Source organism: Phaenicophaeus curvirostris, chromosome 3 (genome assembly GCF_032191515.1).
Source record: "Phaenicophaeus curvirostris isolate KB17595 chromosome 3, BPBGC_Pcur_1.0, whole genome shotgun sequence".
NCBI classification, from domain to species: domain Eukaryota; kingdom Metazoa; phylum Chordata; class Aves; order Cuculiformes; family Cuculidae; genus Phaenicophaeus; species Phaenicophaeus curvirostris.
In genome coordinates this window covers 17,197,447-17,213,788 of record NC_091394.1, presented here as the reverse complement: position 1 = coordinate 17,213,788, position 16,342 = coordinate 17,197,447, and the positions used below count along the sequence as shown (strand labels likewise).

Here is a 16,342-nt window from a genome sequence, read left to right as displayed (position 1 = left end):
GCAGGCCCTGGAGGACGTGGACACCATGCTGCAGATACTGCTCCGTTCTTCCGCCGCTTTTTTTGTGGAGCTGCAGACAATCTTACAGGTCTGGCATTGGCAAAGAGTGGGGTTCACGGGGCCTCTTCCTGAGGGGACCGTCCTAAGGGGACGGTCCCCAGCCCAGTACCACACACAGAGCACTCTGCAGGGAGGGTGCCCAGCTCCCTTACGCAGCCAAGGGTGGCCCATCACGCTCTTCTGGGAGCCCAGCGTCCCCTGCCCGCAGTCCATGTGATGTCCCCTCTGCATCCCACTGCTGCGTCACAGCAAAGCCTTGCCCGCGGCACTTCTGGGCCAGCTCTGTCCCCAGAGCTCTCCTTGCACCGAGGCAGCGGGAGGCCTTTGATCCCTCTCCTCAGGCACCGCAGCAGCGGCAGCTGGTGCTGCCCGTCCCCTGCCTCGCGGTCCTCTGTTCTCTCCTCTCCACATCTGCTGGGCAGCAACCCACTGGGACCTTCCTGTCCCACACAGGGACCCCAACCCTGGAGCCCTGCACTCCTGGCTTCTCAGGGGGCTGGACTGCCATTCCCCTCTGAAGACCCCCAGGCAGGCTCCTGCCCCACAGTCCAGCCTCCACGGAGAGGGCGCTCAGGGCTCTGTTTTGGGGAGGGCAGGACAAGGATCAGGTGTTGCCCTGGGGACCTGCGTGAGTCCCACCAGGACATGGGCAGCGCTTCTTCTGCTGGCGCGGGTGCTGGCTCCCAGGACACACCAGCAGTTTCTCTCCTCCCAGATGCTGCTGCCCTTCACCACCTGCCAGAGCACAGCTGCGTGTGAGAGGGCGGTGGGGCGGATTGTGAGGCTGAGTGACTTCCTCCTGGCCAGCGGTTCCTCAGCACAGGTAAGGAGACAGGCACCCTCCAGCTGGGGGTTCTTCCCTTCCCTGCACACCAGAGCAGCCCCTAGCTCGGAGATGCCTGTGAGGCGAGTCTGGTTGAGGTGTTCAGTGAGGCTCTGCCCTGGAGAGAAGGTCTCCGTTTTTTTCCTATTCCCACGGTCTCCTCTCCCCAGTGCCCTCTCTGCCAGGACTCGTCTCAGTCCCCAGGCCTGTGCAGGACAGGACTGCCCAAGGAGCATGGTGGGAGGCCAGGTCTGCAGCTCTCCCTGCCCTGCTGCCCTGCAAGCACCTTTGGGAGGATCCTCCAAATCCTGTCTCACTGGGGATATTTCCTTGTGGAAGCTCCTGGGTTCAGGACTTTGATTGCACCTGCTGCCCCTCAGCCCTTCTACCTCTCTTGCCTCCCACACCCAGGGCTGGAGCACCTGCGAAGGAGACGATGACAGCCGTGCCTGCCTCACAGAGATCCGTATCCCCCTCCTGGGACAGCTGCTGGGACGTCTCATCTTTTGCTGCTTTGGCAAAAACTGGGAGATCAGATCGGGGGCTTTGGATGCTCTTCATTACCTCTTCAGATTCTTCCAGCAGCAAAAATGTAAGAGGAGCTGGGGTGGGCTGCCTCCCTCCACACACACACAGACCTCTCCTCATGCACCTGGTTGTTTCCCCGAGTCTTGCAAGGGACTGTTCCGGTGCTTCTGGAAGTCATCCATGAGAGCCTGCCAGCTTCCAGACGTCCCCTGCCTCTCGTTTATCCACTCTTCCGTGATCCCCTCGTGTTTAGGCACGGCACGTCCACAGGATGATCCAGAACATCCAGAGAGACAAAGGGAGAGGGAAGCTGAGGACACCTGGCTGACTTCACCAAGCGCAAGCCGCATTGCCATGGTAATGAGCACATCAGCAGGAGACTCATGTGAGCGAAGGGATCCAGAATGAGCGGGGTGGCATGGCCTCACTGTCTCCAGTGAGGGGGTTGCTGCTGTCCCCGAGCAGGGACCCAGCAGCAGCTTCAGCTCTCCTGGCTTCCAGCAAGCCCCAGTTCTCCGCGGGCCCAGCGCTGTGCCCACAGCCTCCACCCTTCCTCCCCCATGCTGAGGGCTCTCTGTCCCCGTCCACTGTGCACCGACTGCAGCCCCTGCTGCCAGCTTTCCTGCGGGCACTGCTGCCAGGACATCTGTGCCCAGAGCTGCTCCCCCAGCTCAGCGGAGTAGCACCATCCGGGCACTCGGTGAGACGTGTCTTCCCTGCCTTCCTTCTGCCCGCAGGCATTTGGAAAATACCTCGAGCCTTCTGAGAAGACAGAGCTCATCCTCATGGCCATTAAGGCCCTGAGAGACTCAAGCCTGGATGCCAACGAGGCGGCGAGCAGCATCCTGGATGTGGCCATGGGAGAGCCTGCCTCATGGCTAGCGCAGGTAAGTGGCGTGTGGCTGCCTTGCTGTGCCCTTCCCTTGAGCGCTTCCAGGCTTTGTGTGTCCCTGTATCCCTCTCTCCCTGACCCAGGCACCTCAGGCACCTGGCAGCACAGTCGGATGGGAAGGGCAGTGGTTTCTTGGGAAATGGCTGCACTCCAGCAGCAGCCCTGACCTCCCCTGTGTGCCCTCCAGGTTCCGGACATCGTGAGGTGCATCTATGAAAACAGGGAGTGCATCTGCACGGCATCAGCCCGGCACAGCCTGGACTCGCTGCTTCTGCTGGTGACCGACTGGTTTCCCAGGGAAGTGGTCACGATCCTGTTGGGGTTGTCTCCGTCGTGTGACAGGTACTGACCCCAACAGTCCCTGTGAGCTTCTTCCATGCCCAGCAGCAACAGGAACGCTATCCCAGACCCCTCCTGCTCGCCCAGGCAGGGACCCGGCCCCCAAGCAAAGGTCTGGAAGGGGCCGGGGCTGCAGGACTGCCTGGATCCTGCGGGCTGTCCCAGGAACCGCGCGGTGTCGAGGCAGCTCTGCTGACAGAGCACTCTGGTCCTGCAGGGCTGCTCTGGCCATCTGGGATGTGCTGCTTTCCCAGCCCCACACGGTGGAGAAGGCCTTGAGCGAGCTGCTCCAACAGCTCCAGGGCAAGTGGCTGCACGGCGTCTTCAGCTCCAACGCAGAGGAGGTCGCCTGCTTCCTTCGTTTGTCTGTGAGTGGCCAGAGCAGTCCTTGCTCGCTCTCTGGGCTGCATCTGCCTCTGTGGGGAAAGGGGCCCGGCCATCTCCCCTCCCACCTGCCCCCAGATGGTCACCTCCTCCAGGACATACGGCCACGGCCCCTTGGGGCCGGCAGGGACCGGCCCAGCACTGGGTTCCTTTGCGCCAACTGTGCCAGGGCCACCCCACGCTGCGTGGGCCCCGGAGCCCTTGCCCTCAGGGAGCCTCACGGTGTGGGGAACCCTGCAACTCCTGCCAGTCTCCCACTGCTCTCTTTCTTCCAGCTGCTGGCCTCAGGTTACGGGAACGCAGAGGAGATTGCTGGCCAGGACCAAACCCAGAGGTTCCTGCAGCGTACAAGCCCGGGTCTGCTCTCACTGGAGCTCAGAAGCCTGGTGACACTGTCGCAGAGACCTGAGACGCTGAGCGGGGCACGGACAGGCTGCAGCCACGTTGGCAGCCTGGGGCTGGGGCTGTGGGTAACGCGGAGGCTAGTGCTCAGTGGCCAGAGAATTTGTGCTAGGGTGCTCTTTCCCCATTTTGCGAAAGGGAATTCTGTGCTTGATACAGGCAAGGAAAATGCTAGATCTGCTGCCGGACGTCATGGGCACCCAGGAGAATGCCGGCTCCGAGGACAAGATGAAGGCTCTGCTGGTTGTCCAGAACGTGCTGCGTCATCTGGGGAGGAAGGAGGCCAGCCCCGTGGCTCTGCAGCTGCTGGAGAAGCTCCGGCCGGTCTTTGATGATGTAAGGCTGCTGTGGGAGCCTCAGCCCCACCGCTCGGCCCTCTGCAAGGACAACTGCCCATCAGCCCAGTCCCGCAGGGCTATTTGGGCCGGGGTTTTCCCTCCTGGCTGTGGAGTCTGGCTCCAAAGCATCTCCTCTCACAGCAGCCCTGCCCTCGACCCTGCTCTGGGAGCGGCTCTCGCTCCAAGTCTCCTGTCCTCCTCCCTTCCAGGAGTGCAGCCAGCTGCGAGAGCTCTCCATCTGCCTCTTCAAAGATGCGATGCAGATGGTGGTGGGGAACAACAAGCAGCAGACAAAGGAGCATGTGTGGAGAAGCCTGATCCCACTGTTCTTTCGCATGAGTGACCAGACCAAGAGCGTGGCCAAGGTACAGATTACGAACCTGAGCAGGGATGCGGGGAAGGCTGAGCTGATGCCACAAGTGTGGCCTGGGCACCAGGGAGGGAAAAGGGCTGCTGGCAGTCCGACACGAGGAGTCTGTGTGGTCTCAGGGTCCAAGAGCTGGAGTCACTGAGGACGGGGCAGACGCTGCTTCCCTGCATGGATCCCACCACTGCCTTCCTGTGGCCTCCTGCCACAGAGGCGAGGAAGATGGGCTCCTGTTTCTCCCTCCTTCCCCCATTCACCTCTCCTCCAGCGCACCCAGAGAGAGGATCAAAAGGAAGGAAGGAGAAGCTGGCACGGACATCTCCCACGCCTGCAATAGGTGGTCCAGCAGGGCTCAGCAGCAGTCCATGGCCACCAACACCTGACCACGAGAGTCCCTAGAGACTTTCTGGCTGTCCGTGCACGTGCTGGAGGCCAGGGCTTTGAGTCCCTGGAACCCCAACCCCTGTCCTCCACAGGCAGCTCAGGAAGCCCTCCTCGTTGCTGCAAAGCTGCTGAAGTTGAGAAATCTCACTCACCTGACCCAGACGCAGCAGATATTCTGAGTTGGGGAGTACTTGGTGAGGACAAGCCCCAAGCCCTAGAGCCCAGTCTGGACAAGGGGACAGCCGTTCCTGCTCTGCTCCAGCCTAGAGCCCAGAGCCCAGAGCCTGGAGCCTCCTTCCCTTCCCCTGGGCCCAGAGCCCCCGGGGCTGCTTCTCCAAGCCCCTTTTCCCTCCCCACTCTCATGGTGTGGAAGGAGACCCTAGGCTGTCTGGGCCCTGGCAGCGGGACAGAAGGGTCACAGGACCTCCAGACCCCTATGCCTGCAGCTGTCTCTGTGCCTCAGCGCCACAGGGCTCCTGTCTGGGAGATGGGAATGGCCTGAGGTGGCAGGGGTAAAGGGGATGCTGGTCCAGCTGCCTGGGGAGGCTGCGTGACACTCTGTGCCCCTCTACTCTCTCCAGCTGGTGAAGGCCAAAGGCAGAGCTGCAGAATACCTGCACGAGAGCCTGGCATAATTGCAGGATGCTCAGGACACCTTGCGAGAGGCGGCCGTGCGGTTTGTCGGTGAGCCACAGCCCCCGGGGTCCCTCTGTTGCAGCCTGGCCCCAGTCCCCACCGCTGCGCTGGCAGCAAGAGGAGCCCTGGGGCTGCCAGAGCCCTGGGTGCCCTGTGACGGGCCTGGGCAGCCAGGGCTCGGTGCCTCCCTCTCCCACCCCTGCCCACGACGCTGGGCTTGGCTGCAGCCTCGCTCAGTCCCTCACCCCAGCCCGGCACTGCCCTTCCCTGGGGTCTCCCTGCTGAGGGGGAGCAGGGGCTGCAGCCAGACCGGCAGAGCCGGGAGCTGTGCTGCTGGGAGCACGCTGGGGAGCAGGCGGCTGACAGAGCTCTGTGCCTAGGGCTTGCCGCGCGCCACCTGAGGCACCATCGGGAGGAGAAGCTGCCTGAGATCTGCCAGGGTGAGTAGGGGCAGTGCTGTGCGTGCCGGGGCTGCTGGGGCAGGGGACAGAGCCTGGGCAGCGAGCTGCTGTGCCTTGCCCTGCTTCAGGGTTCGAGGGCAGAGGAACATCTCGGGGGCATTGGGGGCCTTCCTGAGCAGCAGCTGCCAGCCGAGGTATTTGTCCCACCTGCTCCTCCCGGCCAGGGAAAGGGAAGGGTGGGGCTGGCAAGGTCTGGCGGAGATGCCTGAGGGTCTCTGCAAAGAGGTGGGGTTCAGCTCCCTTCTCTTTCCTTTGTCGCAGCCCTCCAGGTTTTGGAGAAAGATCCCCAGCTCTCCATCTCATCTCTGGCAACTCAGAACATCCATATTCTGAGAGCTCTAGGGGAGCAGCCAACGTCACCACGGAAGCGGTGGGCGCGGTGCTGCTGGCCCTGGATGGCCGGGCAGGAGTGAAGCTCTCCTCAAGAAAATGCCTCCATTGGATGAAAGCTGGAACCTGGTTGGTCTCTTGTAGCAATGATTGGGCACGTTGCTCTAAGAGTTGGTCAAAGGTTCGATTTCTGTCTCAACATTTTCTGTGTCAACATTTTCTCATTTCTCATCAGGAAAACGGCCAGAGCTGGCACAGAGTGAATACTTTGTACCTAACTACCTGTACCTTTCTTCCTTATCTCAACAAAGTTTTGTACCTGTCTTCAAACCTCCTTGCTCCCTACCATTGTGAAAGATCCATGAAGCAAGGAGGAAAAGACAGGAAGATTAATGACGGGACTTAGCACAGACCCATAACCAACACAGAAAGCGCGACGTGATGATGACTACTGGCCTTCATTGGGAGACCCCAGGTTGACCACTGGCACCAGGAGGAGCGCATGCGCAAGGGGAGGAGACCTGCAGACACTCCTCTCTTGGCACGTGTGGCCTGCTAGGTGGAGATAGGCACATCTCCACAGGCAAAGGTGGGTCACAGGTGTATTGACTGACATAAAAGACAGCTCTGGAGCAGCTGAATTAGGGGGGAACAGAAGACAGAGACAGAAGAAGACCCCCCCACCCTGGGATCACCTCCATCAAAGACCAAAACAGCAGAACGCCTTCTGGACTTTGTCTCCCAGAGACGCCGGACATCTGGGGACCCGTGGTGGTAGCCATGAACCCCTTTTCCTTCCCTCTTCTCCCCATCTCTTTCCTTGTTCTCTGTCTCTTTCTATCGTATGTCGCTTTACGGGCATAAGTAATAAAGTGCCAGGTTAGATTGAAATTTGACTCCCTTGACTCTTTGAATTATTTGCACTCTGAAATCATAAATGAAACGAACCATCACGCGTCCACGAGTGGACCGTGACAGTTGCCTGGAAAGCTGTTACTGTTAATGCTGTTAATCCCTACGAATCATTTATTACATTTATTGTTGTAATGAGTAAAACTTGATTTCACAGAGTATTGGAGAGTTTGAGCTTTTATGCTGATCGCACTTTGTGCTGCGCACCATGTGTTAAAACACCTCGGAGCTTCCCAAACCTGCTGCCTCTTGACCCACTGCCCCCACCGCGCCTGCCCCAGCAGCTGAGCATGAGGTGATCTTCTTCACAGCCCTGGCAGAGCCTGACTGCTTCTCAGCTTAGTTGATTTTGCAAGGATTTGGTTGTTTCTGCAGCTTTTGTGCAGCTCTGCTCACACTCCTGTGCCCACCAGGTCTCCGAAGCCACTTGTGTTTCACAGGGCATGTGGAGGGATAGAGAAGAGGAGGCTGAGGGGAGACCTTGTTGCTCTCTACAACTAATTTTTCACAGAAAGGGTCATTGGGCACTGGCAGAGGCTGCCCAGTGAGGGGATTGAGTCATGTAAATGGCAGGTGGATGAGGTGCTGAGGGGCACGGTTTAGTGGTTGATAGGAATGATTGGACTAGATGATCCTGGAGGTCTTTCCATACCTAGTGATTCTGTGAATACAGGGGTAGGAACATGGCATGAGCAGAAGGACAGTGTCGAGTGCTTACACCATGTCACGCCCAGGAGCTCCGTGCAGGGACAGGGAAGGATGCTCCAGGGGCTGGGAGCAGCTCCCAGGCCTCGGGACAGAGCCACCCTTGTGCCACAGAGAGCGTGTAGCCGTTGTCACGCAGCTGGCTGTTTGTGCATCAGTTTTCCCGTGAGGAATCACTGTGCTGCTGCGGAGCGGGGTGAGGGCACCTGTGTATCCGGGCCGGGTGTACAGGCAGGGCTGGGCTGGTGAGATGTCCCCCCACCTCCAGGAGAGCGGGTCTGACAGGGTAAGGAGGGGCTGGAACAGAACAAGGAGGCAAAAGTCTTGTTCTTATTTATTCTTTTTAATTGTAAATAACATCCCATTAAAAGGTGAAATCACACACAAATCTCTGCAGCCCTTTGGCACCGTATGCAGGCCCCAACAGAGGGAAATATAATGAGAACAGCAAATAATGAGAGGCCTTATCAGTACAGACAAATACATCCACACCACACTCCAGAGCCTGTAGCCCTGTGCCCACCGGACACTATCCTCACCAATGTGGTGGCATCCCAGGGGACTTCAGGCGGTAGCACCTGCACAAAGCAACAGCCCAAGGCCCTGCTCCGCACCTTGCATGACCTGAAGATATTCAATTCTCAGCTTGCCTCGTGCTTTACTGGGGAAGGAATGCAGAACTTTTCCAGGGAAGTTGTGGCTGCATCATCCCGGGAGGTGCTCAAGGCCAGGTTGGACAGGGCCCTGGGCAGCCTGATCTTGTGGGAGGTGTCCCTGCCCATGGCAGGGGAGTTGGAACTAGATGATCTCTAAGGTCCCTTCCCACCAAAAGTATTCTTCGATTCTGTGGTGCTATGATTCTATGATTCTCCCACCTCCACACTCCCACCCTCTCCCCTAATTTGAGTACAAATTGCAACAAGGATAATGGAATTTTTTAAAGGCTTCTTTATTAATTCATAAGCTACAACCTCTCTCAATAAATATTGCGGCTAACATTAAAGGTCCTAAATGCTGTTGATACTAAACAGAAACTCTCTACAATCTTTGACTTCTCAGCAAGTCTAAGGCAAACCACTGACACTACAGCTTCTGCTCTCTCCTACCTGATGCCTACTCTATCTCTAATAACCTACAGCGAAGGAGAGGTGAAGAATCCAGTTCTTGGAAGTCCCAGTAGCGTGGGGGGAGCATCCTGCTAAAGCACACGTGGGCTTTGATCGGTGACTGGCCTCTTACAAGAGGGAATCCAGAGTGATCCAGTTGCTCTCATCCGCTATTACAGAGGCATCGTTGACTTCAAACAACTGCTCCGCATTGGCAGAATTTGAGAGGAGATCGCTTGTCCCTTCATCACAGAGATGCTGCAGGAAAGAAGTGGCCACGAAGCTTTCGTCCAGGCTCAGGCTGTTCTGGGAGGACTCAGTGAGGACCTGCTCCGGCCCCTGGGGACATTCAAAGTGGTGCCCTTGTGCCATCAACTCCAGGTTGAGCGTTTTGAGGCTGACTGGAGATAAGAGCTCCAGATCCCCAAAAGTGGAGACCTCTCTGTTCAGGCTGGGGTCAGAGTCCCCTTTCAGGGATCCCAGCTGGGTCTGCTCCTCCTGGCTCAGCAAGGCGGAATTGGAAAGCAGACACGCTTTGGCTGTTTGCTTGGGCAAGGGCTGCTTGCGCTTGAGCCCTCTTTTGCCATCCACTGGATTCCAGTGCTGGTTGCCATTACCTTCTTCAAACTTTTTCAGCAGCAGCTGTGACTCCAGGTTGACAGAGAGGACTTTATTGGAGGCACAAGCTGAAGCAGCCAGGGAGGCACCACGCTGTGCTTCTTGCTGGGCTTTCGCAGTGGAGGCTGGGAGGATCTGCACTGGGCGCATCCTCTGCTTTTTGAAGGCACCACTCTTGAGCTGCTCAACGTATTGCGGGTCAAGCTTCCAAAAGCCACCTCTCCCTGGCTTGTCCTTCTCTCGAGGCACCTTGATGAAGCACTTGTTTGAGGAGAGGTTGTGCCGGATGGAGTTCTGGGAAAAAAGAGAAAAAAAACAAGGTGGAACAATCATCGGCTGGTGCCGCAACTATCTGCGTGGGGAGGCTGGTGGAGAAGCATCTTTGCAGCCAGGAGGAAGAGGAGGGTCTTTACATCCATGTGGCCCCATTACCAGCGGCAACATGTGGCATCACCATGGTGGACAGCACCATCAGGGCCCTCCTCGCATCCCCAGCTTGACCCACACCTCCTGTTAGTGTTGCGGGGAAAGCGGTTTGCTAAAATACAGGCACATGTCTGCCTGCTGCCAGGCTGACACAAACCGGACGGGCAAAACTGGAGAGGCACGGGGGCTGTCCCACCCCAGCCCTGTGTGTCCCCAGAGGTGCCTTCTGGCCCAGAGGAGCTCCGGGTAAAATCACTGCATCCTCATCAGCCACTGCTTAAAGGAGGTGGGGGGAAGACTATGGGGAAGAGAAAGAAAGAAAAAGAGGATTTTCTGCTTTTCCAGCCATATTTCCTGGTGGGTTAATATATTAATCCTTCCTCCCTGCAAGAACCTTGTGTACCTCCTGCATCTCTTCCTTCTGTCAATGAACACTTTGAATTAAAAGTGTGGTGAATATCCAGCCATGAGTTTGCAAGAGAAAGTCAAGATTCTGGTACTTAGCTTCTCCCATAGATTCCCTCCCATAAGTTTCCCAGCACAGGGAGTCTGGGGAACACCTGTGGCCCTGGAGAGGGACCAAGGGCTTCCCTACCTTTCTCTCTGGTTGGCTTCAATAGCCTCCAGACACCCACTTGCCCAGCGAGGTGGTGGACAGTTCCTGGGCGGGGGGCTAAGAAAGGTTTAGCTCAGCCCTGCCTGGGGGAGCAGTGGTGCAGGATAGCTGGCACGCTCTGGATTTGGGCTGGGAATAACTAGAGCAGAGGGAGGAGCAATCCAGGTGCCTCCTGCCCCACCACATTCTAGAAAGCCACCCGTGCTGGAGAGTGTCCTCTGAGACGGAGCAGGGCAGCAAGCTACAGGAAGCTGAAGTGGGAGACAGAGACACCTTCACTCCAGAGTCAAGAGGAGATGCAGGGACTAACAGTCCAATGGGGACCTTTCCACTCCATGAATGACCCTGAGCTCTCTCTTACACGATGGAAGCTGTGAAAGGCCCTTCCCAGCCATAAGGGGAGATGGGGCAGGGCAAGAGTTCTCAAATGTCCTACCTGCCACACGGGATCAGCTTGACGGAAGTAGCAGAAGTTGTCGGTAATCCACTTGTAGATGTCGGAGAGGGTGACTTGGGGCTCCTTGCTGGCTTCCATCGCCATGCAGATGAGGGTGGTGTAGGAGTAGGGTGGCTTGATGTAGGGGTTGGTCTGGTAGTCAATACCCGCCGTCAGCTGAGGGTGCGTGGACACAACGTGGTGCTCCATCATCCAGCTGGAGGAGGAGATGGGCATGCGGGGAGTTTGGGGCATTTCCATGCACAGTTGGTCAGTGCCCAGGGGTGAGCACGGTGCAGCAAAGCTGGGGATGCCCTGACAGCTGTGGGGGTCCGGGCTGCTGGGGCAGCAGGAGGAGTTGCCCATGCTAGCGCTGATGATGGAGAAGTCCAGCAGCCACGTCAGGTTGGGCAGGCTGTCGTCCACATCGTCCGAGTCTCTCCTGCTGCCCTCCTGCCCTCTGTCCTTCCCTGTCTCCTCGTGGCTCAGCCACCCCTCAGCCATGCCTCATCGGCAGCTCTGGCATTCACGGGGTGCGTCTGAAGCGGAGGGAGGGGATGGAGCAGATCCTGCAATGACAACAGGGAAGGGATGAGGCTCTCTGAGGAGCAGCTGCTCTCTGGCACGTGAGCAAGGCTGGGACTGGGTGCTCCCAGTGCCGCTGAGCCAGATCCATCCCCGGGCTGCTGCGCACCAGAGCCGTGACACCTCCCCTGGGTGATCCACCAGCCCGGAACCTTGCGAAAATTCACTCAAACCCCTACATCCCAGTATCACCCAACCCTCGTGGGCCCAGCAAGTCTTGGACTCAGAAAGTAATCAATAAAACAACAACGACTAAAACCACCCCTTACGTAACCAACATCCAGCCCTGCCGTCCCAAACAGAGTGGGCGTTTCTCCCACACGTTGCTAAGCAGGACAAAATGTCAAGATGAAAGACCTGGACAAAACGTCTTCAGCTTCCCTCTCTTCCACGTTATTCCTGCTCCTCCCTGCTCCTGGCACCCCAACACAACGCGGTGGGGGACCGCGCAGACCCACCCCAGGCACACCCTCACGCAGAGCCAGCTGCCCGTTCAGCCCTCCGTTACTCCCAGGCTGGGGATGCAGTGTCTGCCTTCCCTGCTTTGCTACGAACCTGCGATCCCGTGTCTTTGGGCAAGGAGCGAGCCCGCCGAGGCCGGCCGGGGACGAGGAGCTCTGCACGGGCTGCGCGGGGCGGCTGGGGCTGGAGGTTCCTCCTTTCGAATGACGCTGCGCCCAACAGTCAGCGGGGGGCGGGGCCAGCAGAACCACCTGCCCCGCTCCCACAGAACAGGCTTTTCTCCCCAAAAGAAGCTTCAGGGCAGCCACACCTTGTTCCGAAGCTTGGTGCCCAGTGTCACCACCCGGCCCCTGCCAGCTCCTGTGCCCACACTAAGGGAGATCCCAGAAGCACTCGCTGCCGTGGTCTGGATGGGGGCACAGGGGAATTCAAAGAAGAAAAAGAGCGATAACAATAACCATGCCCTGTGCAAACCCACTGCTCCTGACAGCCGGCAAACGCTCTGCAGGACGCTTCAAAACATCTGAGAAGGCACTTTCCAGGGGACTGTCTTTAAAGTGTCCAGCATACTTCCAGGAGAACTTTCTGGAAAGCTTCCTGTAGCAGGAACATCTGCCCTGAGAGGGAGGAGGCTGAGGCAGGGTGCAGGGGAGCTGGGGCTCAGCTTACAGACCCCACCCTGGTGCTGCCTGGGGACCCTCCAGCCCATGGCTGCCAACATGACCATATATGACCATGATCCCATTCTGCCTTGAGCCTAAAGGCAGCCCTGCCAGAGGCCATTTTGAGGCCTCCTCGAGCAGTAGGAGTGTGGGGGGAGGTTGTTCCTGTGCTAGGAGTACATAGGCTGGTCTTCTCCCTGCGGTTTGGTGTCACCTCTTCACCAGGTGAGTACATGCGCTGTAGGATCCTCCCCCACCTCCTAAAGCCCTTAGAGATTCTGGTTATTTGTGCAGTAGTGTTGTGTAGCCCCAGTGACTGGTACCAGCTCGTGGGTGTGTGCATTGTTCCAAGGACTTTCCATAGGACTGTCCTCTGATATCTCCTCTGAAGCCCAGTTTTAGGCCCCGCAGCTTAAGTTTTTGTTTCTAGAGATCCATTTTCAGTCCCTCAACCCCATTTTTTGAGCCCCCGCAACCCTGTGTTTAGAAGCCAAAGCTTCGTTTCTAGGTTGCATGGGGGGGAATGATGGGGTTCCAAAACACTTTCCTTAAGGTCCAGGTCTTCTGGTTTGTGCCCCAGAGGAGCATAATTAGTTTTGAAACCCTCATTTCAGTGCCCAAAGTGTAATATGAGGTTCAAAAGCCTGTGTTTGAGGGTTCAAAGCATCACTTAAGGGCACAAAGGGTTAGCTGTTCTGCAGAGCTTCATTTTAGAGCCGCAGGGTTGAGGCTGTTGTGGGAGGTGTTTTTTAACAAAGCAGAGGGGTTTGGGTCTGACTGTGCATTACTTGGCTGCCATAAACTTGAACTGCCGGAGGGTGACAGTTCACAGGGATTGGAGCTGCTAGGAAGACATTCTGGCTTCCAGCACACCACAGATTCCAAGCCTCTTACTCAGAAATGCGTCAGAAGCTGGGTTTAATGGGTCTGAGGTTGAATTTTAGGGGGTCCAAACAGTCAGTAATTGGGTCAAACACCCTCTTCCTGCGGGTCAAAATCTAATTTATGTAGCCTAATTTCTAGTTTGCAAAGCTCACTTTTAGGCGCAGAGCTTCATTTTTAGGGCAGAAACGTTCACTGCATTCTCAATTCCCAAGACGTGATTTTAGGTTCCAAATCCTCATTTTAGGATCCAAGGCTGCGTTTTTAGGGTCTAAGCCCTCAGGGTCTAAGCCGGTCACCACCCGGCCCCTGCCAGCTCCTGTGCCCACAGTAAGGGAGATCCCAGAAGCGGTCGCTCCTGTGGTCTGGATGGGGCACGGGGGAATTCAAAGAAGAAAAAGAGTGATAACAATAACCATCCCCTGTGCAAACTCACTGCTCCTGACAGCCGGCTTCGCTCCAGCCACACGGCTCAGCCCTCAGCACTGCTATCCCATGGGCTCGTCCCATCTCCCTCCCCAGAGAGTCCAACGCTCCCCGCGGCTTTCTGCCACCGCTGCCACCCCTGATCCTGTCCGAGTGACATCCCCCAACTTGAAAATAACAGTTGCCATAGGAGATCAGCTTTTATTGTCTGATATGTTGTCTTTCAAGGTCTGCATTCCCCACAACGAAGCCGGCTGCAGACACCTCTCCCTCTGCCATGCTCTCCTCCTCTTCTTCCACAAGGGTTTCTTCACGCCAGCTGCTGATTGAGCTGCTTTCCTGATGTCACCGTGTCTCACAACTGCAGCCAACTGCCGTTTTCTGCTATGTGGAAGCTCTTTATAGTGATTTAAAGAGAAGGTGGCTGGGAGAGAGACACATCGCTATGGCCACCATCATTCCTAGAGTGGACAACGCGAAGATGTGAAGCTGTGCGATGTCAGGCCTCAATCCTTTGAGGCTTTTTAGACCCCACTGGATGAACCCCCCCAGCATCTTGGCCTGACATCCTCACTGGCACTGCTGGAGCTTGAGGTCTAAAGGACTACCCACCCCGTCCTTCCCAACTTGCATGAACTGGTGACCGTATGATTTCCATGCTCCTCTTTTCCACCCTGCTTCCCACCCCCATCCACCTAGATCCATTCCTTTCCCCAGCCTTTGGTCCTTCCCAAGGAATTCCCTGCACACGATGTCTGGGGGACCTGTGGGACAGGCACACAAGGTTTGCATGATGGAGGAGGGCTGCAGCCTTTGTGCCTCAGCTGAGTGGAGAGAAGCAGCTCCAAGTGCTGAGCAAAGACAGCCCTTGTTTCCCTCGAATCTCCTCTGCTAGCAGGGGGCAGCAAGCTTGGGGAAAGCCAAGGAACATGCGTGTGGAAGGGAGCCCTTAGGCTGCGCACGCTGGTGGGACAGCTGCTGCTTCTCTGCAGAGCTCCAGGAGAACCTTTTGGGAGGCCCCTGGCTGTCCAACTCCACAGCTTCTGGAGTTTCTCCACCCTCTTGTCCGTTTGGGAGGCAAGGTCAGGACCTTGGCACAGCTGTCTTTGCAGGACACGAGCTTTGCAAGAGGAGGACTTAGAACACACACACACACACAAAAAAAAAAAAAAAAAAAGGCAATCTGTGGTAAAAACTGGGCTCCCAGGGGTATTCAGCACCTGGAGTGATGCCCCGTCTCCCCAACCTCTCAGTGTCAGTCCCAAGCCCAGCTCAGTCACCATGGGCTGGGCAGGGGCTGCGTTAACACCCTCATCCCCCTCTCCCACTGCAAATAGTTCTGCAAGCAGAGAGGTGCTGGCAAGTGAACACACAATCCTGTTACTGAATTAAACAAGGAACAGGGATCTGGGAGAGGGCTGGGGCTGGAGAGGGTGAGTGGAGGCACCGGCCTTTGGATCTCTCTGTGTCCCAGCACTGCCCACCGCCGCTCCGTCCTTGTCCAGATTCACCTCTCAGAGGCTCCTCTAGTGTTTGGCCAGCCGGCGCACTGGCTTTGTCTTTTTTGCTTTCAGTGGGATATTATCCTGCAGGGAGGCCTCCTGCTTCTTGGTGGTGTTGGCTGGAGCATGGTGCTTGGCCTTCTTGCTGACTGCCCCTCCTGATCTGGGCTGTACCCGGCAGGAGATGCCGGAGGTGCTGGTCAGGAACATCTGCCCTGAGAGGGAGGAGGCTGAGGCAGGGTGCAGGCGGGGCTGATGGGGGCTGGGAGCAGAGGCACTGTCCTCGATGTCCCCAGCCTTGTTGGTTGGACATCTCTGATGGCTTGTGGTTGCTGCTGAAAAGGGTGGGGTTTTAGTGGGGTTGTGGTGGGGTCTGTCCCAGCTGTGGGGAAGCGTCGTGGGGCAGGGGGTGGGTGTCCTACCCTGAGGGGTCTGCCAGCGCAAGGGCTGTGCCAGTACTTGGTGAGAGTTGAAGGAGCCTTCCCCTGCACCCTCAGATGGGATCTGGGAGCCTGTGGGACACCAGACTTGTCCAGATTTATTGTGCCGACAGCAGGGAATAGCGAGGCGAGAAAAACACGTGCAGCCCCTGTGGGACAAGTGATGGGCTCCGTCCTTCCTTCTGGCCACAGGAGGATGTCCTGGGTGTCAGGACAGGACATCTCACCACCCAGGAAGGCAAGGCTGAGGAAGGCCCTTGGTGCTGGGCTCAGCACTGGCGTGGGGATGGGGCACAGCCGTGTCCCTCAATGAGTGCCTTATCCTTTGCCCTCTGCCTCCCTAAAGAAAAGGACTCCCACGGGGGGTTAACAAACATGACTTCTTTTGGGGGGCAGCCTAACAGAGGGAGGAAACGCAGGAACAACAGTGGGCAAGGGCGTTCCCCTAATCTTTTGGGGGGGAGATGTGTTAAGTGCAATGGGAAAAGGCATTGGAAACATGAAGGAGTGAAAAATTGGGTGCGTTGCAGAAGTTCGTGGAGGAGCAAACAGATCAAGGGCATATAGTCCCAACTAACAGTCCTTGGAACACACCTGTATTGGTGATCAAAAAGAAATCT

At 57.2% G+C, this 16,342-nt stretch overlaps 1 protein-coding gene across 1 annotated transcript; it reads right to left on the bottom strand.

Moving 5' to 3' along the window:
- Positions 1-8,796: 8,796 nt before the first annotated feature.
- LOC138718552 (forkhead box protein J1-like) lies at positions 8,797-11,267 on the bottom strand. The gene is made up of 2 exons (XM_069853058.1): positions 10,764-11,267; positions 8,797-9,579 (listed from the first exon to the last, which is right to left on the bottom strand). Exons 1-2 carry the CDS (start codon positions 11,265-11,267, stop codon positions 8,797-8,799), a joined length of 1,287 nt encoding a protein of 428 aa, XP_069709159.1.
- Positions 11,268-16,342: the final 5,075 nt, after the last annotated feature.